General features: G+C 52.7%; 1 protein-coding gene across 3 annotated transcripts in view; it reads right to left on the minus strand.

The window, feature by feature from the left end:
* The window catches only part of GSE1 (Gse1 coiled-coil protein), a 427477-nt gene that overhangs the window by 86799 nt on the left and 316456 nt on the right, over window positions 1-24222 (minus strand). The window contains exon 1 of one of the 3 annotated variants that reach the window (XM_005862542.2): window positions 23488-23729. The exons of the other annotated variants lie outside the window; for them this stretch is intronic. Coding sequence (XP_005862604.1) covers window positions 23488-23524 — 37 coding nt within the window. The 5' untranslated portion in view covers window positions 23525-23729. Of the gene's footprint in view, window positions 1-23487; window positions 23730-24222 lie in introns of those variants that run through there. 3 annotated transcript variants of the gene reach the window in all.

The following is a 24222-nucleotide window of genomic DNA, read 5'->3' on the forward strand; positions in this document are numbered from 1 at the left end:
CGGCCGGGGGGGGGCAGGAGCAGTGTGTGTGAAGGTCCTGAGTGGGCCCACCTGTGGTGAGGGTGTGGCTGGAGCACAGCAGTGCCATGAAGACTGCTTTTATTCTAGAGAGTTTGGGACAGGGGAGCCACCTGATCGGACTAAAGGGTCGGCTCAGCCTGCAGTTCAGGGAATGGCGGGCCTGGGTTGATGTCCTGCTCCTCTCCCTTGCAGGCAGTCAGCCCTCTGAGTCCTTCTAAGCCTCTGTTCCTCTCTGCAACATAAAACAGTACCAGTGACCACGTAACTTGCTGTGAAGAACAAAGGAGAGAATGTCAGCAACAGGGTGAGCACGCAAGGGAGGCGGTGGGGAAAGCTCTCTGAGCCTCCGTTGGCCTGGCTTTAAAATGGGCACCAGTCCTGGCACAGAGGGACCACAGGCCAGGTAACCTGTGCCTTTGTCTGTCATCTGGGAGCTGAGGTGCTTGGCTGTGGCCTCAAGTGACTTTACAGCTGCCCTACCCTGGGGCCACCCGCAGGCATACTATAGATCTTATCAACGGGCATTAAGGTGAAAAAAACTGATTAGGGTTATTTATCCTCTGGCCATAAAACCCAGGGGCAGCTGTGCAGGAGCAGCTGTCCCAGCTACCCTCCCAGGTGTCAACAGTCCTGGGAGAGGCTCCTGCCAATCATCACAGCCCACTGGGTGCCAACAGGAGGGGGACTGGGAGGAGTCGGCACCTATCTGAGGAATCACAGGGCCTTTCACCAGCCTCTTGGGCCCCAGGAGAACAAAGGCCGGCAGCCTCCCAACACCAGGTGGCTGACAGCTAAGAAAGAGAGGCTCAGAGAGGGGAAGGGACTCGCCTAGAGTCACACAGCACAGCACCAGCAATCTGACATCCGTGGTTGGTGCAAACCCCAGGCTCCCCTTAGTCTTGGGCTGCATTTGCCATTGCTGGGGGCTGGACGTGCAGAGTCCTGAGCTGACCCCAGGGAACAAAGCGAAGCGCAAACGGCCCTCCTGCCATTAGCAGTCGGCCCACTGGGCTTCTGATCAGCTTGCAAGGCTCAGCTGAGAATTACAAAGTGCTGGAGGACCCCAGGCAACAAAGCAAAGCGCAAACGGCCCTCCTGCCATTGGGCTTCTGATCAGCTTGCAAGGCTCAGCTGAGAATTACAAAGTGCTGGAGACCCCAGGGGCTGTGTGATAGGCCAGGAACAACCTTGAATCCCCGCCTTTATCCAATCTGCTGGGGGGACTCTGACTTCTCCCCCAAAATCTTGAGCAAAGGTAAAAGAAAGATCAGTTCCGACTCAAAGGTAGTGCCCGCAACTCGACTTGCCTGTTGAAGGGTACCGCTCTCTGAGCTGGGTGATGTGGACCTGCCAAGTGACCCTAGACCTTTGTGCCACTGTCATAGCCCGGACGGGTGACTTTGCCTCTCCGATCTCAACTCCTTCCTTTGTGAAATGAGATAATAGTGAGATAATGCTGGGGTGGTGAGAGGACACACTGGGCTAACAACTCAGCAGGGGACATACAGTAGGTGCTCAGAGGTCCCCAGCTGCCAAGGCAGGGCTGGGGGCAGGAGGACGGGGTCCTCCCTACAGCCACCCCTCTCGCCTGCTCTGCTCCCTCTCACTGGCCCTCAGAGGGCCTTATGCCGGTGACGGCAGGTAGAAACGGAAGTGCCTTGAATGCACAGCCCACTTCTCTCGAGGCTCTTCGCCATGGTCCTGCCGTCCCTGCCCTGAGGCCCTCATCGCTGGGCAGGCTGGCATCTCTGCTTCCACCACGTGCGATGGAAAGAACCTCAGAGGGGGGACTTGTGTCTGCGACTAGCTGGGCTCCTGGCTGGCGGTGGAGCAGGTCATCCCACCTCCAGAACCTATGATTTTTTTCCAGGACACGCGGCTGGAGTGACAAAGCCGTGTCCACACAGGACCTGACGTCAGGGACGGGCCTGCTCGTTTGTATGAACCAGGCAGCTTTGCACAAAAGGGGTTGGGGGTGCAGTGGAAGTCCAGTGACAAACCAGGGGCCCTGCTGCATGTCCCCTGGGGCACGAAGTGGCCAAGCAGGGCAGAAGCATGGGTTCCCAAGGTCACACGGGGTGTGGCCAAGGCAAGCCGGGAACCCAAGTTGCAACCCCAGGACACAGCTGCCATCAGCTCTCTTCCTACCTTAGGAAGGAGAGAGGCTTTAAAACTCTGTATCAGCCCTTGCTGGTATGGCTCAGTTGGTTGAACATCGTCCAGTGCACCAAAAGGTCACCTGCTGGATTCCTGGTCAGGGCACATGCCTGGGTTGCAGGCTCGATCCCCAGTAGGGGGCGTGCAAGAGGCAGCTGGTGGATGTTTCTCACATGGATGTCTCTCTCTCTCAAATCAATAAAAAAAGAATTAAAAAACACACACACAAACTCTATAGCAGGCATTAAAACTGCCTTCATACCCGTCACACACCCCTGGTCTTGGAACAGGGGCAGAAGAGTCTACTGGGGCTGAAGACATTCAGGTCAGCTCAGGACTCTGCATCCAGCCCCCAGCACTGTGCATATACAGCCCAAGACTAAGGGTGTCCACAGAGAGAGGGCCAGGGCCCGGCTTCTGCTTGCTTTAAAAGGCAACCTCTTTTTCATTCAAAGTCCTTTTCAGAAAGGCGAACTCTTTCTTCTTGGATTCATAAAACCCATTCATTTGTTTGCAAATTCCAGCTACATCTGAGACCACCTCCCTTCAGACGTGCCTTTCATTCTGGAATCCATGCGACTCAGACACATTCGGTAACGTTGTGTATTAAGGACATGCCATAAAAATAAATTGCATTGTAAAAGGGGCCCCTTAACAGACAACCTTGGCTCTGGGGTTAAATGTCTAATTTCATACTGTGATCCTCGGCGAGAGCAGATAAATCAAAGGACACCTGGGACCCGGACCTGCTCCCGCAGGACTGCAGTCTGGCACAGAGCAGGTTAAACAGGGCCTGGGGTAAGAAACCTCTTCCAGGTAGCGTCCCGCCCCCCTCTCCCCCCCACATCGCTGCTTTAATACTAGGAGATTCCTCGGGACCAAATGCTCCCAAGACAGCTGTCAGACACATTAAAAAATAGGAAGAAAACACACACACACACACACACACACACACACACACACGAGGCAACGTACCAAATGCTAAAATATCATGAAAATTCAAACAGCTAAAACAAATATAACCATAAAAAAGACCGGAATCCTAGAAAAGCGATCTCTGCAATTAAGCAGTTTTCTGCTATATAGTGATAATCACCTAATTATACTATTAATGACAGTTCAACCTGCTTTGAAATAAAAGGACATTCTTCCATAACAGGATGCCAGCTGTTAGTTACAGATGTCAAACATCTTTAAAGTATTATTATTAAGGGGGGGGACCTACACAAGGAACAAGTTCATATCCCCCCTCCATGATTAAAAAACCCTAGTAGCAGCCGTGTTGCCTTGCAGTGCCAAGGCCCAAGCAGGGGACAGCAAGAGGGCACGACTCCCTCGCCCACACCACACGCACTGGTGCCACCAGATGACCGAAAAGAGGGTCGGTATATATTGTGACAGCACCTTTAATTCCTTCCAGGGAAATAATCTCCGGAGCCAGGATGTTTATGCGGATAACGGAGCTCCCTGCGGCTCGGCCAGAGCCCCCAGGAAAGCCCACGCCGCGGGGTTCCCGGTGTTGGAGAGCGGTTAGCCGCAGCCAGGTCTGGAAGAACTGCAGGTCACCCGCGGTGGCAGCAGCCCGCCCGCCCTGGACCCTGCAGACATATGCTTGGCTTATTCCTGCCAGTATTTCTTCCAACTGTGTGCGCCTTTGACATTCGGGAGCGCCAAGGTGTAATAAATATCCAACTTTGTCTTCTGACAATAGTCAGCCACATTTAATTAACTGGAGCGTAAAAAGCTGGGGAGGGGGAGAGGGGACGCAGGGAGCAGCCACAGAGGGAGGGGATTAACCTTTTAAGCAAGCTGCAGGCTGCCGGGGCAAGGGGGCTGCTGCAGGCCTTGTCAGGAGGGAGCACTTTGATAAATCTAAAGGGGGGACCTGGGGTTACATCCTCCCCCCAGCAGATCCTGATAACCTTGTCAGGCTAAGGGGGGGGGGCAATGGCAGGTCTCCAAGGTGGCAAGGACAAATGCCAGGCTGCCTCCCACTCAAGCTGCAGATGGGTGAGGAGGAGAACCCTAGGGGCCCACCTTCTAGGAAGCACAAGAGAAACCCACCCAAACCTCAGCAGAGCTGGAAAGTGCTTTCATTCTTTTTTTTTTTCCAATCTCCATTTTATTTAATGGCCCAGAAACCTTGTGGAAAGTGCTTTCTAAAAGAACATCTGCCATGTTCCCAAACCTGCTCGCCAGCGGGCTCTTGGTATCATGGCTGAGGAGCCTTCCGAGGTGGGGCAGAGATGCCCAGAAAGGAACTATGTAGTTTCAGGATCTCTTCTGTAAGGCCACTCGGTGGCCCCCTGACCCTGAGGCCGTGTCAGGATGAGCAAGGGGCAGCTTTGTGGACTTTGGCCACTGCCGACCTATGGGGATTACGCCTGGGGTTTTAATGGGATAGAAGAGGCTATCTCAGAGGGCAGGAGAGGATTTTGCAGCTGCTAAAAGGCACAGACTGGTATCAGGAGGAGCTTTCCTCACTGTGCTCAAACTTGCTGTGTGACCCTGCATAAGTCACTTGCCCTCTCTGGGCTACAGCTAAGTAACAGATACTGGATTTTCCCAGGCTGGATGCTCATAGTAGAGCTGAGGGAAAGCATTCTGGAGGGCCATTTGTCCCGTTTACAACTTCCATGGCCGGCCCTCAATAGCTTCCTTTCTGTCCCACAAGAGCGCAGGGGCCAGGCCAGCTCTGCACTAGCTGGACACCCTCCAAGAAAAACTCAGGCTCCAGGGCTGCCTGTCAGAACCAGAGAGGAGGCCTGGGTGCCTTCTCCCCCCATGTAGACCAGGCCTCTCAGAAACCAGCCCTCCGGGACCTGAGCTCCTGGGGCGAACCGATTTGGCCCTGGACAAGGAGACAATGCTGCGTCTGCCCAAGTTGTCCAGAAAATCCCACCCATAGGAGGGTGGCAGAGGTCACCTTTGTGTCCCAGCCTTCACTCCTTTTTCTATGGGACTCCGCTCTGGAGAAATTTCCCTTGAATTCCCAGGAAGTTCCCCAGAATCACATGAAGGATGACATTTACAATGAGTCCATTCTGAGCCAAAGGAGAGAAAATGCTTCCCGGGCAGAGATGGGCAAAGCAAGTGCCGCTGCTCTGGCCTCCCCTGCTGAGATGGCCCTGGTGTTGCTATTAATATCAGCAATGAAAAGTCTTCACTTAGCTCCTTAGTGTTTCCAATTAACACGTGTCACCTGATACAGAAAAACAGTAGATCTGAGGGACGTGGCTCCATTGTACAGCTGTGAAAACTGAGGCTCAGGAAAACAGTCTGGCAGCTACCCAAAAGTTTAAATGTAGAGTTATCATCTAATCCAGAAATTTTACTCTGAGGTATACACTCTAGATAAATACAAACATACATCCACAGAAACACTTGTACATGAGTGTTTACAGCAGCATTATTCATAACTAGAGGCCCAGTGCATGAAATTTGTGCACTGATAGGGTCCCTAGCAGCTGCCGGCTGCTGGCCAGGTACTTCCTCCCTTCCCCTAGCCGGCCCCACCCCCTGGTGGAACTCCTGGACGAAGTCCAGGTGGAAGGGACAATTTGCATACTATGCTTTTATTATATAGGACTAGAAGCTCGGTGCACAAAATTCATGCACGGTGGTGGTGGGGGCGTCCCTCAGCCGGGCCTGCACTCTCTCCAATTCAGGACCCCTTGGGGGATGTCTGACTGCTGGTTTAGGCCCGACCCCGCAGTCGGACATCCCTCTCGCAATCCAGGACCACTGGCTCCTAACTGCTCGCCTGCCTAATCACCCCTAACCACTCTGCCTGCTGGATCACCCCTAACCGCCTCCACCTGCCAGCCTGATCGCCCTAACTCAGTGGTTCTCAACCTTCTGGCCCTTTAAATACAGTTCCTCATGTTGTGACCCAACCATAAAATTATTTTCGTTGCTACTTTATAACTGTAATGTTCCTACTGTTATGAATCGTAATGTAAATATCTGATATGCAGGATGGTCTTAGGCGACCCCTGTGAAAGGGTCGTTCCACCGCCAAAGGGGTCGCGACCCACAGGTTGAGAACCGCTGCCCTAACTGCTCTCCCCTGATGGCCTGATCGCCTCCAACTGCTCTCCCCTGCCAGCCTGATCCCCCCAAACCGCCTCTGCCTCAGCCCAGCCACCATGGCTTTGTCTGAAAGGACGTCCAGAAGGTCTCCGGAAGGTCTTCTGGTCTAATTAGCATATTACTCTTTTATTAGTATAGATAGGCAAAAAGTGGAAACAGCCCAAATGTCCATCAATGAAGAATGGATCAACGAAATGTGGTCCACCCATACAATGAAATATTATTCAGCCGTAGAAACGAATGAAGTCCTGATTCACCTACAACATGGGATGAACCTTGACAACATTATACAAAGTGATAGAAGCCAGAAACAGACGACCACAAACAGTATGTGGTGCATACTCATATGAACTACCCAGAACAAGTAAATCCGTGGAGATGAAAAGTACATTAGTGGTTGTCCAGGGATTGGATAATGGAGTGAAATGGTGAGGGATTACTAATGGGTACAGTGTTGCTTCTGGGGTGAAAAACTGTCCTGTAGCTAGACAGGTGATGGTTGCACAACTTTGCGACTGAATTAAAACCACTGAATTTCACTTTAAAGTGTGACTTTTATTGTGCACGAATTTTATCTCAATAATTTAAAAAACCCAAGAGGGACTCAGAGAAATGAAAGGACCTGTGTGAGGTCAAACGCCGGGAGCCTCCATACTCGAGCAGGTATGTTTGCCTCTACAGTCTGTGTGTTTTGTGCCATGATATTGGGGTAGAGGGGCATGTAATGGAGAGGCTGGAACACAGGGAAGTCGTTATTGCCTTTGAAATCAGGACGTCAACATTCAAATCCTGGCTCTACCACTAACTAGCTGTGTGTCCTTGGCAAGTCACTTAACTTCTCTGGGCCCAGTTTCCTCTTCTGCAAATGGGGCTGGTGATAACAGTACTTGTTTGACAGGGATTGTTAAGGTTGGATGAATCAATTCATATGGAGCCACTTAAGCTCCTTGCCTGTGATTTCAGGCAACCCCATGAGCAGACCTGCCATGCCCAGAACCCTGACAGTCTCTAACACAGTCAAAACCTCCTTTTGCCCTAGCCCGTTTGGCTCAGTGGATAGAGTATTGGCCTGCAGGCTGAAGTGTCCCAGGTTCGATTCTGATCAAGGGCACGATTCTGGTTTCAGGCTCGATCCCCACCTCCAGTTGGGGCGCATGCAGGAGGTAACCCATCAATGTGTCCCTCTCACATCGATATTTCTGTCTTCTCCCTCCCTTCCAATTTCTCTAAAACTCAATGGAAATATATCCTCGGGTGAGGATTAGCAAGCAAACAAACAAAAACACCTCCGCTTGCCTGACTGGCCTGGCTTAGTGGTTGAGTGTTGACCAATGAACCAGGAAGTCAGGGTTCAATTCCCAGTCGGGACACCTGCCAGAGTTGCAGACTCGATCCCCAGTGGGGGATGTGCAGGAGGCAGCCAATCAATGATTCTCTCTCATCATTGACGTTTCTCTCTCCTTCTCCCTTCATCTCTCTGAAATCAATATACATATATATATATATTTTAAACCTCCTCTTCAGTCCAAGTTCCCCTGGCATCCAGGCCTTTGCTTGTGTGGAATGCTCTGACAAGACAGGCCCCACGCCCCTTCCAGGAAGCCCCCCAGATGATTCACAGGTAGCTTATCCTGGATCTTCTCTCGCACTTGGAAGATGTCACTGAGATCTTGAGATTGTGGGGACCCCTGGGGTTGGGGAAGCCCCTGGAAACTAAGGGAGACGAGCAGGGTTCCAGAACAGCTTCTATCAGGGTTGTGCTCCTGACAAATCACGTCTTCTGCTCTGGACAGTAAAGGGTGCCCTGTCCTCCTGGGCCTCCCAGGGGTGTGCATGTGCATGTGCATGTGTGTGAGAGAGAAGCGGTTTGGAGGCACCCCGCTTCGGGAGATTATGTGTGTGCACACATACACGCAGAGATCAGTAGGATTGTTCTCCAGCGACCACCAGGCCCCCAAATCCCATGCCATTTTACGACAGAAACCACTCTTTCCTTCATCAAACTGTCACTTGGTGGTTTCTGGCCCCACCCCCATCCCAAGTCACTTCCCCATTTCATTGATGGGCACTGACACCGGCTCTCCAGCCTCCACACGTGCCGCTCACTTCCACCTCCTCCCTGGCTCCACACGGCCAGCCAGACCTCCATAATGGCTCCGGCCCTACCTCGCTTGTTTGGGCTCTTGTCACCTGCGAACTGGCCCTCTGCTTCAGTTCTTCCTGCATTTAGTGTTATGGGTGGGACAAGTCCTCGCTCCAGGGGTTCCCTATGGCCTCAAACTCAGTATGGTGGCCACCAGCCCCACACAGCAACCGAGCACTGGAAATGGGGCGCTTGTGTGACTGAGGAACGGAAGTTCTAATTTTGTTTCATTTTAATTTATTTAATTTTACGTTTCAATGGTCACATGTGGCTAGGTCTAGACCAGGGGTGGGGAATGTGCACCCCGAGGGCCGTACAAGGCCCGAGAAATCATTTGGTCGGGCCCTGCCAAGGTACTAGGGTGAGTTAATTAAATGTTTGACCAAATGTAGCACTAGGGTAAGTTAATTAAATGTTTGACCAAATGTAGCAGGCTAGTTTTTAAGTTGATAATTTTGTATGGCTTTCGAGCGATGTTATAAATATCCAAATGGCCCTTGACAGAAAAAAGTGTCCCCACTCCTTGTCTAGACCCTCACTACTCAAAGTGCAGTCTACAGACCAGCCACAGCAGTGCCTCCTGGACCTGGGGAAGGTGCAGATGACCTCAGCAGCTTAAGGGAGGGAAAGTCCCCGTGTGGCTTGTCAGGCCCCACCTAGACCCACTTGAATCAAAACCTGCCCCTTACGGTCCCAGGTCATTTGAGGGCACAGTACAGTTTGTGTCTCCTCCCTTCACACTTCCCCTATTTTCCCCTTTCAAACCCACCAACTCTTTAGAACCTGCTTCTCATACCACCTCCTGCAGGAAGCCCTCTCTGATTGTTCCAGCCAAATGGGAACTTCCCATCCTCTAAGCCCCTAGAGCCATCTGCATCCTTCCAACGCTCAGAAGCGTGTAGCCCACTCATGGCTGAGCCCTGCCCCTCCCCAGGTGGCCAGGAGTTGCCTGGAAGGCATAACCTGTGACTTACTTTCGATCCTCCTCTCAGCCCCACCCAAGCCTGGCACCCTGAGCAGGTGCACGGGAATGCCCTGGCAGTTGCAGTTGCAAGAAGCCAACGTCTCTTTCCAAACCAGGGCAAGGAGAACAAAATTGGTTGCGGGCTATTTGCTTTATTATTCCTTCCACTCGGCTTGCCCCACCGGTCTGACATGCTGCCTGCCTCTCTCCTAGCCCGAGCACCTGGGAGGTGACAGAGCCCCGAGTCAAAGGCATGAAACACCAGGATGAAAAGCAGGCAGGTGGAGTTATTGGTTTCAATAAGCCACGTAAAACCTCACAAGCTTTTCACAAACCTCTCTGCAGGCAGGGATTAAGTGCCACCGCTTTCCACACAGCAGGTGTCAGTTCTCCAAGAGCCTGCTAACAGCCCACCTGCAGGACCCCAAAGACCCCCCCGAATCACTGGTACAGTTGGGCCAAGTGGGAGGCCTCTCTTCCCCCAGCGTGGTGGTCCCTCTCACAACCACACACTTGGCAGCCTCCCACGACTCTGGGCTCTGAGGATCTCTCTTGACGCCAAGGCCTCAAAGGCAGACACTGACCGCGTGCCAAGGCCATCCAGAACAGCTCCACCCTGGAGGCGGCCCCCAGAACCAGCCTGTGTGTCTGGGACTCACACAGGCGACACTGAATCCCATCTGGACACCCAGCCTGCCCAAGATCCGTTTCTCTGTAAAGCTCACTGCAAGGAACAGTCAGTTCAGTCTGGGAGCCCAGGGCCACAGTTCTCTCTTGGCTGTAACCCCGGAAGCTGCCAGAAACCTCGATGTTCTGTGTCCTCCTCTGCTAGGCGGGGGATCGAAACCTCTGCCTCCACCCCCAGCGCTCAGGCAGGAAGTGGCCTCAGCTCCTCACCGAGGCTGTCTCCAGGGGCTGTGACACAAACGAGAGCAGGTGACAGCCCCGTCAAAACCCACAGGAGCCCGGCGCAGCTCGGAGGCCTTCCCCAACGGCAGGTCACGATGGCAGCAGGAACGGAAGTCATCAGTTCCCAAGAAGCAGGGAAAACGCACATTAACACAAGACGGCCATTGCCAGCAAAGGCCCCTGTGCCTGGGAGGCCTGCCCCAGAGCTCTGATCCCCGAAGGAAATGAGATGACGATGACAACCACAACCACACTAACAACAATATCCCTAGCAGGTGAACACGGAGAACCTACTACACGCCATGCTAAGCACTTTAAGTGTACAAACCCTCGATGACAACCACAACCACACTAACAACACTATCCCTAGCAGGTGAACGCGGAGAACCTACTATGAGCTACACGCCATGCTAAGCACTTTAAGTGTACAAACCCTTTCAACTTTCACAGTCAGGAAACGTAACCCTCTACACTTGAGCCATGAGTAAACGGAGGCACAGTGCGTCTAAGTGACCTGTCTGAGATCTCACAAGAAGTAAATGGCTTCTGAGTTCATGAACTCAACGACCACGCTATGCTGCCTTATAAACCAAGAGTTAGGTTGGAAAGTCGCTCCTGATTATCATAACCTAAAATCACAGAGGAAGGAAAAGCTAGTCAAAAGGGGGTTAGCCCACAAAGGCTTCCAGACTTTCGAGCTGGCATTCTAGGCAGGGGAAACAGCCTGTGGAGGAGAGGCAGAGGTCAGGCAGACAGATGGGCAGGGCGCTGACTCCCAAGGAAGTTGGTTCCGTCAAGGAGGAGCGGACCCCAGCAGAACCACGCTGGAGATGCTAGCTTGCTATGTAGAGTAGGTTCATCAAAGGGGACCCTCCTCTCTATGGGGTCCCCGGTACTGAGCCTCAGGAGGCCTTAGAGAGGAACCGAGGCAGGGGGATGGGGGCTTCCAGTCTTTCCATGCAGGCATCACCATCACCATCACCAGTAACTCCACAATGCCAACAGTCTGCTGTGAAACTTGGGGGCCAGGAAGCATCTGGCTAATGCTCCCCTCTCTCAAGCAGGTCCCAGTATGGTCTCGATGCAACTGTGCTAGTGATTTGTGAGTTATCAGCCCCATCTCTGGACCAAGAAACCAAGGGAGAAGAGTGACGGGTTCCTCCTCCTGGGTAACTCGCCCGTATCTGGGTCATGAGTCTAGTTGGCTGCTCTAGCCACTGATCAACGCCCCCCCCCCCACCCCGTGCTGAAGTCCAGATGAATATTCATGAGCCTATCCAGTTCCACACTTTCATTTCTGGCACAAATTAATAATTTACCACGGAGTTTCATAAAAATCAGACATAGCTCATTAGCAGCACCCCAAAAGGCACTCTGGTCTTCCCACTGATTCTGGTGAGGGGTTGGACTTTCTTCATCGACAAGAAACAATGCCCTCAGTTTGAGAGAGAACCCCTGTCCATACAGCACTGGCCGGTGAACCTGAAATCGGGGATCTCACTGCCATGGGAGACCACCTGGTGGGAGCCTCCCAGCTGCCCCACCAGAGCACCAAGGCCTGTGCCTGCTGCCCCGCCACATACGTCCTCGGGACCCTTCAGAAGCTGTGCCTGGAAAAGAACAGAATCTTCTCTGGTAAAGGCAAGGCCGTTTTCTACCTGGAAATGGAGAGGGCAGGTGGGTGTGGGGGGGGGTGTCACAGACCATTTTCCAAAGAGGCAACATCAACGCCGTCTCCATCCCACATGCTCTCCTAACCCCTTGCTATGCCCCATCAAAAGGCAGAGCCTCGCTCCTCTCCAAGTGGACCTGGGAGGGCTGGCCCGCGCTTGTAATGGACAGATCGTGGCATAGTGACACCAGGGGACTTGTGAGGTAGGTCCTACCAGGTCCTGTAGCTTCCTCCTCTTTGGAGCCCTGAGCTGCCACGTCAGAAGTACACGCTTCCCTGAGGCCACCATGTTGCGAAGAAGCCCAGCCACATGGAGGTGCTCGGACTGAGCGCCCAGCTGAGGTCGCAGCCAAGAGGCAGCATCACCTCCCGTCTCCAATCTTCTTCGCTGAGGCCCCCGGCATCACGGCGCAGACCAGCTGATCCCACCGAGCCCTTTCTGAATTCCTGCATCTGCGAGCACTACCAAATGACACTGTTTTATAACCACGCGTGCTTGTTTCCCTCCACCCCGGGTGTCCTGGTCCCCCTGCAGACCCACCCGTGAGCCTGCAACTGCTCATCTGGCCCGCCTACCCATGGGCTGGCAGTTACTGCTGAAGGAAAGAGTGGTTGAAATTTGCCTGTGAGCAAAACTTCCCTAAAGGGAAATGAAGAGGAGGGGGGTGACACCTTTGTCCCTGGGTCCTTAAGATCCAAGATAAAGGCTGATGATACTTTTGACACTCATTCCTCAGCGGTGAGACGCCTGTGTGAGCTGCCCCCCTCTCCACACAGCTGCTGGCCGGCTCACCTCACCCAGGCCTTTCTCCACTGCTCTCCAGCAGGCAGCCCCACTGGGCCCCTCCAGTGAGTTCAATTAAGACCCAGGCATTATCTCCTCCTCCCCTTCCTTTATGTTCCCTGCCTGCCCCCCTTTCTCTTGTCAGATAATCACGGGAAACCAGCAAACGGTTGACACAGTTACCAAGACAACAGAAGTTAGGACTGTCGAGGAGGTCTGAAAGCTAATCCTAAATGAATTATAGGACAAGAGTGACAAGGGGGTGGGGACCAGTGTCGGGCAGCTTCAAAGCCGGCCCCAGTGTATGAGACAAGGTGCTGTCTGCCTCGGGGAGCTGGCGGCAGGGTCTGTCACTTGCTTGAGGGTGACACTGGAGTCCTTTGGGGGGGGTGGGGGGGTGGGGAGGTTGAAGAAGGAATTCATTAAAGTGAAACTCTCCACTGAAGATGGTGGGGCAATGACACCCGCCATTCACTTAGACTCAGGGGCGGGGGTTCACCCCATTCAGCTTTTATGACGCGGGGGGCAGTGGGAAAGGGGCCAGGATGATCTAATCAAGGCGATTCCATTTCTTCTTTACTTATTTAGAACTTGCCATCTTGTGACCAGGGTGCTGTGCACAGTCCCGCTGGCCGACAGCCATTTCGGGAGTCTGAGCAAATCGACCCTCACTGGCCTCCCAGCCTCATGGGCAATGTCTGCCTTGCCTCAGCCACCAACCCCCGTCAGGGAGGACTCAGCCAGGTCCCTCGGGAAGGGCCCCCTCTTCTGACACCAGCCCAGAATCCAGGACACGGGCAGCATGAAGCCCACAGCTGGGAACTATTAATCCAAACAGTAATCCAAGCTAATGGTCTACAGGGCTTGGCCTGGGCTTCCGCAGATTAACTCATCAAATGCTCACAACAATCCCAGGAGGGAGGCACTACTGGCTCCACTGAACAGACCAGGAAACTGAGGTCCAGAGAAGGTGAGTAACCTGCCTACAGCCACACAGCCAATCAGGAGCAGAGGCAGGATAGAATCCAGTGCTCTTATTCTAGCCTCCTTGCTCTTAACCAGCACGGCAGCATCGGGGAAGTTTGCTGACCTTGACCCTGCACTGGCACCCCAGGAACCTTGGCCCATTACCCACCTCCTCCTGAAATACGGGCCTTGAGCCCCCACCTACCACTTCCTTTCTAGGGGACTTTTCCTGACTCTTCTCCCTCCCTCCTTGGCCTGAGGCCTTACAGCAGTGGTCTCAACCTTCCTAATGCTGCGACCCTTTAACACAGTTCCTCATGTTGTGGTGACCCCCAACCATAAAATTATTTTCGTTGCTACTTCATAACTGTAATTTTGCTACTGTTATGAATCATAATGTAAATATCTGATATGCAGGATGTATTTTCATTGTTACAGATTGAACATAATTAAAGCATAGTGATTAATCACAAAAACAATAGGTAATTATCTATGTGTTTTCTGATGGTCTTAGGCGACCCCTGTGAAAGGGTCATTCGACCCCCAAAGGGGTCGCGACCCACAGGTTGGGAACAAGCACTGCATCTATTTTTCACATCCCTGCTCTTTCACTCACCAAGGACTCCTCTAAAAATTACAACCCCATTCTCAACTTCTTAGAGGCTCTGTCACCCCAGCTCAGTGTCTGCAGTCAGGCCAAAGTGTTAGACCAGTTTTCACACTTGATGGAGCATGAGAATCCCCTGGAGGGCTTGCGAGCACACAGATTGCCGGACCCCACCACGGGTTTCTGCCTCGGCAGTCTCAAGAGGGTCCTGCGAATTTGCACCTCAAACAGCTCCAGCTGTTACCGATGCTGTTGGCCCGGGAACCCCAATTTGGGAACCACCGAGGTGTTAGCCCACATTCAGCCTCCACTCTCTCTACCTTATCTCTACTCACCTTCCCAGGTCCTCAGCCAGGACAAGCACTCATGCTCACCCTCACAGACCCCGCTCTCTGAGGCCTCTGCCCTAGCCCTCCTCCTGCAGGACCCCATTACTGTATGGGGACCCTTGACTGCTTCCACAAGGGAGGCTGTTGGAGCCATCTTCCTAAAACAGATAGGACAGCCCATCTCTACCTCCAGGCTCCCACCCACTCCCCACACTGCCAACCTGATCCAGCCTGTGGCCCATCTCATCCGGGGTAATGACAGTAGCCTTCATGTTGGTCTCCCTGCTGCCCCCCTGACCACCTGGAATCTATCTCAGCCCTACAGCCAGACAAGGGGCCCACTGAAGTGCAAGTCACATCTCTCCCTCCTCTGCTTCCAGCTTTCCCACCTTATGTCCTACCCCTCTCCCCATGGCTCATACCCCTGCGGCCACAAGGCTACACAGACATCCTCGGGGCCTCAGGGCCTTTGCATATGCTTGACCCTCTGCCGGGCCCTTTCCCTCAGATCTTGTCAGGGCTAACACTTCCCTTTCTTCCAGTCTCCGGCCACCCTGGATAAAACAGCATCTGCCCACACTCCAGTGACCCCTGCTCTTCCCCCTCTCCTCTTCTCCAGAGCCTGCACTGTGGGACAAAGCTCAATGTGTTTATTGCTGCAACAGGTGCTCCACAGGAGTGCGGCCCTTGGGGGCTTTGCAGCTACATTTCCGTGTGCCTGGGCCAGTGCCCACATGTCATAAACACGTGTTGAATAATCAGATGGCTGCTTTAAAGCCTTGGATTCCTACCCGCTTACAACAGAATCAAATTCATGTCACTGGCCTTCTGGCATTCAAGACCCTCCAGAATGTGATTCACACCCACCCATGGGCTTCATTTTCTACTCTGGCCAAGCTCTCCCCTCCCCCTAAAACTATCCTTCCTGCCTCTCCTGGGAGGCCCAGTGTGAAGGCCACCATCTCCCAGGGCTCTGGCCCAGCCCCCTGCGGGGATTAACTCTGTTTCCCACCAGCTGGGCCCTGTCTGCCCTGCCTGCGCTCTGAGGCCAAGGACAGGTCCTGATGCATCTTTCAGGCCTCCAGGGCCAGGCACAACGGAAGAAAGACCCAAGAGCCCAGAGCTGCTGATGGCAAGTGATGCCGCTTCTTCTGCTTGAGGTGCCGTCCTGGCTGCTCAGTGCCTAGAAGGGGCCCTGCTCAGACTCTTTCAAGGATGCACAGGTTTCAGAGCCCTGCCACTAGAGGGAGCTGCTGAGAAGCAGGGTGGAAGCAATGGCTTTGCTTCTCAAGTGCAGGTATAGCAAGGGTAAAGGAGGTCTCAGGTTTTCCCCCAGAGTAGAAAGGCCAGCTCCAATGTCACCTCCTTTCTGTGGCCTCTCGGACACCACCTCCACGACAACCTCAAACCCTATCAGCCCCTCCTCTGCACTCCCAGAAAATTCTACACAGACCCCTCAGCACCAGCATTTGTCACCTGGATTACTCAATCCACAACACCCCCAACAGGGCAGGGATGGCCCAGCACCCAGCTCTCCACATGCCTGATGTGAACTTCACATGCTGAGTATTTTCAGAGTGGCTTCACTATACTTGTTCATCCCTCCTTACTGTATTGCCTCCTTTCCCCAGAGCGCTCCTCACTTCTAAGGCCCGTCACCAATGCTGCCTCCTCTATGGAGACTTCCTAGATTTCCTCCACCAAGGTAGTCCTGAGAGATCCCAGAGCAATCTGTCCTTGCTCATCTCCAGCCCTATTTGCTCCTGAAGCAACTTGAAGATAAGATACAGATCTTCCCTGCTCCTGCCTGGTCAACACAGCACAGGGCCAGGCACCCTGTGAAGAAGGCAGGTGCTGCTACCTAGGAGGGGACAGACGTGTTTGTTCTGTGTCCCAGGAGCACAGAACTAGGTCAAATGCATGTGTGTGTTCTGTGTAAAAAGCAACATTCTGACAACCTATGGTGACATAACAGGTCTGTCAGGAAGGAGACGCCTAAGAGACCACCAAATCAAGAGAAGGGAAAGGGGGGGTGGCCATCTGACCTCTGAGGTCCCTTCTGAGCCCAATGTTCCATGACTTCCCAACCCCACAGACCATTAAGCAAGTGGCCAATTGCCCATTGGGCAGCAGTCCAGGCCTGGTCAGAGGGCGCTTCCTGTCTCGCTGCGGGAAGGAGCGGGAGGAAGACAGGGCAGCACTGAGCCCTCAAGGTCATGGCTTCAGGTACGGCCTGGCCTCAGGACACGGTGGGGGTGGGCTCGGCCTATGGGGCTGAGAGCAGGGCCTGGCTTAACTCAAAACGGCCAGCCCCACCCCAACACTGCCCTCAGCTTCCACCACAGGTATAATGCAGGCTCAGGGCAACGATCAACCCCAGCCTGAGCTGTGGAGGGCCTGGCATTGGTGGGAAAAAGCCAGAAAAATGCATTTCTCCCTAAAGACTTGTAAAAAAATTCTCACTGATTTTTTTTCCCTTTTACCCCAAGCTTTCACAGCTCTAAATATGCCACACTTAGTAATTTTACGAGCAAACCAAGCTATACATCACACGGTTTTATGTTCCTAAATTAACAAAAAGACTTTAAATCTATATGGAGCTCTTTAAAAAAAAAAAAAGCACTGCATCTATTTTTATTCCCTCACCCCCAAATTCCCTCTTCCCTTTCTAACGTACTCCCCCAGCCTCCACCCAAGCCTTCAAAATTTCTGATTGTGTAGCTAGACCACCAAGAAGAGGCAGTTCCAAATAGGGATGAGAAACTGCTTTGCAGAGGACCCCTAAGAGGGGAGTGCACTGCCCTTAGGGAAAGACTACTTTTAGGAGTTATAAAAGCCTGACTTTTATTCCTGAGAAGTAGAGTATGACAGGATATACCCTAGGACAGTGGTTGGCAAACTGCGGCCCGCGAGCCACATGCGGCTCTTTGGCCCCTTGAGTGTGGCCACGAAGTTTCAATCGCACTGTACGTGCGCGCCCGCACGTGGTATTTTGTGGAAGAGCCACACTCAAGGGGCCGCAGTTTGCCGACCACTGGCCTAGGAGATGAAGAGGCCACATCTACCGACATAATCTTGCCAAAGTCTAAGGAAGAGAATTAGAAGTCAGCAAGGTCTCTGTCTTCTTAGGTGAAAAATGCCAGGGTAGACTAGATGGCTGAAAGGGCCCATTTGCACTTGACATTGGAGAGAAGGAAGCACAGTGGGGCTGCTCCATTCATACATGTCCACATCTGGGGGATGATGGACAAGTGACATGGAGTACTGGCCTTGGAACAGGAGCCCAAGTCCAGACACTTCCTCCCACCGCTGGCTCTGTCTCTGGGAGCTGGGTGGCCCTGGCCAGCTGCCCCTCCGACCCCCCCTACTTCCTCCTGCACAGAAGGAAGAGAACCATCCTTGCTTCATTCTAGGGCAGGAATCCAGGTATCATAATGACTGTTTGCTCCGAGAGCTTAAAAGAAACTTCTGACTCCAAGAGTCAAGAAGATAAGGAGCAGGAACGTTTCCAATGGGGTGATATCAGATTCCCACCCATGAAGTAAGAACAACACATTTAAGCAAGAAAAAAATCTTAATGAGAACCAAATTGAGCAGGGGGGTGGGAACCAGACCAGGCCCCTCAGAGAAGGGCTGGGCCGAAGCTGGGACAAAAGGGCTCCTGGCTTTCCCAGCCTGACAGATGGAAATGTGGCGGCCCCTCCCCGTTTCTCAGGGGTATCGGAAGATTAATTAGTGACTGGCTGGAAAGTGCTAGATGAGCGCTGAAATGCTTGTCCCCGCTGAGTTTCTGAGCTGTAAATAAGCAGCTTTCTCAATCACAACTGAAATAGCAATGCTGTCCTTTTATCTGACTCGGATCCCATTAGGCCCAACCTGCTCCCAGAACTGGCCTGGGTGGTTCCGGAGCCCGCCCATGGCTGCGGGTTTCTTAGGACCCAGCAGCTTCCCAGGACCAGCTGGGCATGAGCTAGGTCACAGCTGGCAACTGCTGACACCCCTCCTAGCTTCAGCTCCCCAAGTGACACCAGGGGACTTCAGAGCCAGCAGCTGGAGGTCAGGAGTTAGGGGTTCTGGCCTGTCCTCACCTTCAGCTGCCTCTCTAACCCAGGTGGGCCTGACCAGGGACCCACACCCAGCCTCACACTGGGGCTTTCTGGAAACAATCTGGGGGGTTAAAAAAAAAATCTAGACAGCTCCCCACAGGCCGTCTGGGCCAAGGTTCACTTCTCAGAGGCACCTCAGCTCCAGGCAGGGGAGGACCAATGTTCTCGAAAGCAGGTCAAAGACTGTGCAGAGACAGGCTCAGGCCAGGCTGACCCTTGGGAGGCAGCTGGGTAAAAGGGGAAATGTTCTGGGGAGACACAGTTTCTCCAAGAGCAGCCACCAACAGGCTGTGTGGCTTTGGGCCAAGCCCCAGCCCTCTCTGGGCCTCAGTTTCCTTACTGAAGATTCCCGTAGTGGACAGTCAATCCCTTGGGGAAATCAGGGTCACCCAGAGTTCAGCATGGGACTGGGGTGGGGTCAGCTGACAGCTGAGGAGTCCTCCCTCATGAACTCCAGGAACAAGATAAGGGGACCGGCAGGGCGCCACCGCCAACACCAACGGCCAATTCCCTCCCTCACTCGTTCAACAAATATTTATTAAACAGGGACTTGGAGCCAGACTGCCTGGGGTCAGAGCCCGACTGCGGCGTTTACTGCCTGCATGACCTCAACCTCTGTGCCTCAGTTTCTTTAGCAAGTGGGATTACATTAACAGCATGTCTGGTATGGAACAGGCACCATATAAGAAGTAGCTGATTCTTCCTCCTCATTATTTTTATTTTTAATATTGTTATTATTGGTCTGGCGCTGAGCCAAGAATGAAGGACACACACACAGTTCCTGCCTGCCCTGGAGCTTGAAGTTTGGTGGAGTTCAGGAAAATGGGTAACTGGGCGCGTGCACCGAGGAAAGTCTGAGAAGATTAGAGACCCTACCCACCCACTGGTCCCAGCTCCCTTCACAAGAGCCCGTGCCTCCTTCTCCTGACGTAGGAAGTGTTCCTGGCTGGATAACAATTCCCTCCCCCCCAACCAGTGAATGAACACACAGAGACTAGACACTGTTGTGAGGCCCAGGAGCCCAGTCTAAAGACCTGACTTCAAGTCCTGGCTCAGCCACTAAGAAGCCCATAATTCTCTGCAAATAATTCTGCCTTAATGATAATAATTACTATAGTTATCGCTTGCTAAGCATTAACTTCGTCTTAGGCACCGCACTATCCTCAGTGCCTTGCAAGGATTCACTCACTTAATCTCCTAACCAGAGGTCAGCAAACTTTCCCTGTCAAGGGCCAGGTAATAAATATTTTAGGCATGGCAGGCCTTGTTGCAACCACTCAAGTTTGCTGTTGCAGCAGAAAGGCTACCACACACAATGCATAAAAGAATGGGCGTGGCTGTGTGCCAATAAAACTTTATTTACGAGAACAGGCAGCAGGCCTCGGATGGCCAACCCCTGCCTTACACTGATATTGAGGTCGATACAATTATGGATCCTACTTTACAAATGGGAAAATCAAGGCGCAAGTAGCTCACGTCACCCAATGTCATGTCTTAGAAGAGTCAGAGTTGAACTTCAAACCTCCACTACCCAGCCTTAGTCCTGTCACCCGTCAAACAGGAAGAGCAGTGCCTGGTGCCAGCCTGACTGGGAACCGCCATGGGGATAGCGACTGGACGGGCAGGTTCTGGGCCCTCACTCCCTGAAGTTACAGACTCTGTGATGGGAGCTGGCCTTGGGGACAGGACCAGGTCCCAGAGGCTGGAGAGCACCTGGGCATCAGGCCTCCACAGGCAAGGCCCTGCCTCCCTGAGGCCACAGAGCCACAGCACCTGGGCTGGCCAGCACGGTGGGCAGCAGTCAGCTTCAGGTCCTAGCTCGCCACTTCCAAGCGGGGCAGGTCACTGAGCTCCTCTGAGCCTCACTTCCCCGTCTGTGAAATGGACAGGCACCAGCACCTACCTCGGAGGGAGAGAGGGGTTTACAGGAGACATTCCTGTGAAGCCCTGGCCAGGGGGGCAGACAGTGGTCAAGAGAAACAGGCCACTCCTTTCACGATTACAGCTACTATTCTGAGATGAATTAACTGAAGCCCAAGAAGCAACAGTACTTGACCCTGGCTCTTCCCAGTCAAGCTTCTACACCAGTGATTTTCAACCGGTGTGCTGTGGCACAATGGTGTGCGCAAGATCTTTTGAAACACGCAAATACCTGACTATTTAGTCAGGGGCATTGACGTCTTTTCCCTTAGATTAAAAAATGACAAAGTCAACACAACAGTAGCCATCCATGTGAATGAATCACAATTATACCTATTTTTTTTGTCAGATATGCAAAGGATGTATCTTTTGGTGTGCTGCAGAATTTTAGTAACTAGTGTGTGTGTGTGTGTGTGTTCCATGAGATAAAAAAGGTTGAAAATCACTGTTGTACACTATTATATCAAAATTATAAAGTACAAAATCCTAGGAGGAGGATTAAAAAAGAGAAGACTCTAGCGGGGGACACACCTCCTGCTCCAGGCAGACACTGACTTAGGCCCTGACCTAAGAAGTCAGGGATTACTCCTGACTTCTGACCTCCCTGGGGTCCAGTCCTGCGCTGAGGGTTTGTGCCAGCCAGGACGCCAGCCCGGGCTGATTTCCCTTAATTGCTTTGAATTTCCTAGCCTGACACTTCCTCCTTTTCTTATAGAGATTCCCAGTGTAAATAGAAAATTGGTCGGTCACCTGATGAATAAATATGCGCCAGCAGCCACCCAACGGCAGGTGAAGTGGGATGTAGATTACAAGCACCTGTGCTTTTAAGATGCCCTGTACTTAAGAAGATTCATTCTTGCCACAAACCTGTGCTGAGTGTCTACAAGGCAAGGCAAGCGTGTGGGGTGGGGGCTGGAGGGAGGCAGTGCTGCAGATAGAGGAAAGAACTGTCCCTGCTTTCCAACAGCTCAGCTCCCATGGATCAGGCTCTGAGCTGGGAAGGCCTGGGCCCCGGGTTAGAACACAACCCTCCTGTCAATTGGGGATTCCAGTTCTAATTTGGATCAAATCAGCTAAGGGCAGTGTGTGTGTGTGTGTGTGTGTGTGTGTGTGTGTGTGTGTGTGTGTGTGTGTGTGTGTGTGTGTGTGTGTGTTTGGTGGGGGGGGGGAGAGAGGGGAGACAAGTGCTGGATTTGCATTCGGTCAGTGAAGGCAAAAGAGATGAATAAGAAAGTGGAGACCCTGAAAAATATTCTTCCTATAGAAGCGATGTGTAAACACTACGCATGAAATGCAGACCCTGTCAGTTCCTGGAAAGGGCAGGGGACCTAAAACGGCCACAAAGAAACTCAGAAAGAGTAAGTGTCCACATTGCACACATAACAGAGAAAAGTCCTTCCTACTCCCCCGCCCCCCTCTCCTCCTCTTGCACTCTCAACTTGGTGAAAACGCTTGCCCTAATTCAGGGCAGCCAGGGCCAGATCCAGCAAAGCTGGGTCCTGCCCAGGCCCATTCCTTCCCCCCACGCTCCAGGGACTCCAGGGCCTGTGGGAGCCTCAGCCAAAGTCGCAGGGGCTTCTGAACACAGAGGGAAAGAACCAAAACCCAACACCAGGGCCACGTGCACCTTCCCCAGCAAAACAGTTCAGACACAAACCTCCACCGTGGCCCCTTCTGCAGAATTTTTAAAGCCCTAACAGGAGGAGCCCAGGAACTTCCCGTCTCCTCCCTACAGCACCCTAAGGTCTCCTCACCCCCAGATCCATGGGTGCTCTAACTTCCATAGGAACTGTGTCGACGCCCAGGAAAGATGAAAGAAACTCGCAAATTAAGGAAGGGAAAATAAAAACAGTTCATTCCTAAAACAAGGTCGCACACAGACCCGCCTTCCTGACCTGCAGGTCACGTGGCCCTGCCGGGGGCAAGCCTGGTGAGTCACTCCGACCCCGAGGGTCTGGAGGGGAGTGACAACAGGGCGGCGGGTGGGGACCCCGGTATCCCCGAGGCTCCCACCTCCCTCGACAGAAACCCCTAGCTCGCCTGCTTCCCTTTAGCCTACATGTAATTATTTTTAAGGTTTCAAAGTTCAACTAAGGTGAATTCAAGAGAGGTTCCCCCAAACCCCCTGCTGTCACCCCCTCTGCTCCCCTTTGGGTTGCAAGCTCGACTTGCCTCGAAACAGAAAGTTACTGGGCAGGCTTCTGTCAGCGCGCAAGAAGGTTAGGAAAACAGGAAGCCACGCCAACCACCCTCCAGAGCTTCCCCGGCCCCCTCCTCCGACCTCGGCAGGCACAGAACCTTCCAGGGAATCCCGGGCAGGAAGGGGGGCGGGGGCGCGCAGAGACCGCGCGCGGGGCTGGCTGGAAGGAGAGGAAAATAAGCCGCGGGACTGAGGACGGGGGAGGGCGCATGCCACCCGATCGCGTCGGCCTGCAGGAAAGTAACTTCACACCCGCCGCTTAATTCATAACAACCGTGGTCATATATTAGGGCTAGAGTGGGAATAGCAGGGTGATGGAGAATAGCATGAGGAAGAAAAACACAAACCCTGCCTATAGAACCCTCTATGAATAAGCAATGAAATGATCCCTGGATAAATGTGATTATTGTTGAAAAACAACTCCCTTCCTCAAATGATGAATCTTTCCATCCCTTACATCTCTATGGATTCATTTAAAAAATAACTACAAAGTGAAAATCCAACCAATTGCAGCCTGCCAAACTTTTATGAATCAAAACTCCTAAATGACTTGGCTTAAAAAATCATGTGACCTGCCGGCGCCTCGAGGGACTCGGGGAGGCGCTCAGCTCACTTACCTGGTAAGTAATACAGAGGCGGCTTCAATCCAAACATGATTCAAATTAGAATTCCATAGTGGTCATAGAGGGATGAAGAAGGAAAAAAAACCTTAAAACCCAGCAATGAGACAAAAAGCGCCGTCCAAACCACGGCACTCAAAAATGTCCAAAACAATAAAATAAAGGCAGAAGAGCGATCCCGACAGCGATTTTTAAAAAATCAGTGTCTTTTTTCCCCCTCCCCGCTTTAAGATGATCAAAAAGCTCTCTCGGCCAGCACCCGGGCAATTTCGGCCACCTTGGCCCTGGCAGATCCACAATGAGGTAATTGACGACCAAGGACGGGCCGGAGCCTCCGCGGCTGCCCGGTGTCTTCGCCGCGTGTGTATTTTCTGCCTTTTGGACTTGAGATGCAAATAAAAAAAGGAGGGGGGCGCACGGCGGAGGGAAGCAGGCGGGAGAGCGGAGAGGAGCGCGAGAAAAATGGGGGGGGGGAGTGAGGGTGATGAAATTGGGGGGTTAAGATCTTCAGGGATTACTCATTTGAAAGAAAAGAGAGAGAAAAGCAGCCCCCAAGACGTGCGAGTAGCAATCTCTCCTCCATTCAGCCATTTGAATGTCAAGGGCGAGGGTCAAGGGACCTGTTTCCAACAGGGTTTCACGTTCAGAACCAGAAGGAAAAAGGAAGGGGGGGGGTGGCAGGAGGGGGTATCTCTTGTTGCCAAGGAGAAATCGGCTTTGTTTTCGTTTCCC

Source organism: Myotis brandtii, unplaced genomic scaffold, assembly GCF_000412655.1.
Source record: "Myotis brandtii unplaced genomic scaffold, ASM41265v1 scaffold165, whole genome shotgun sequence".
Lineage (NCBI taxonomy): Eukaryota > Metazoa > Chordata > Mammalia > Chiroptera > Vespertilionidae > Myotis > Myotis brandtii.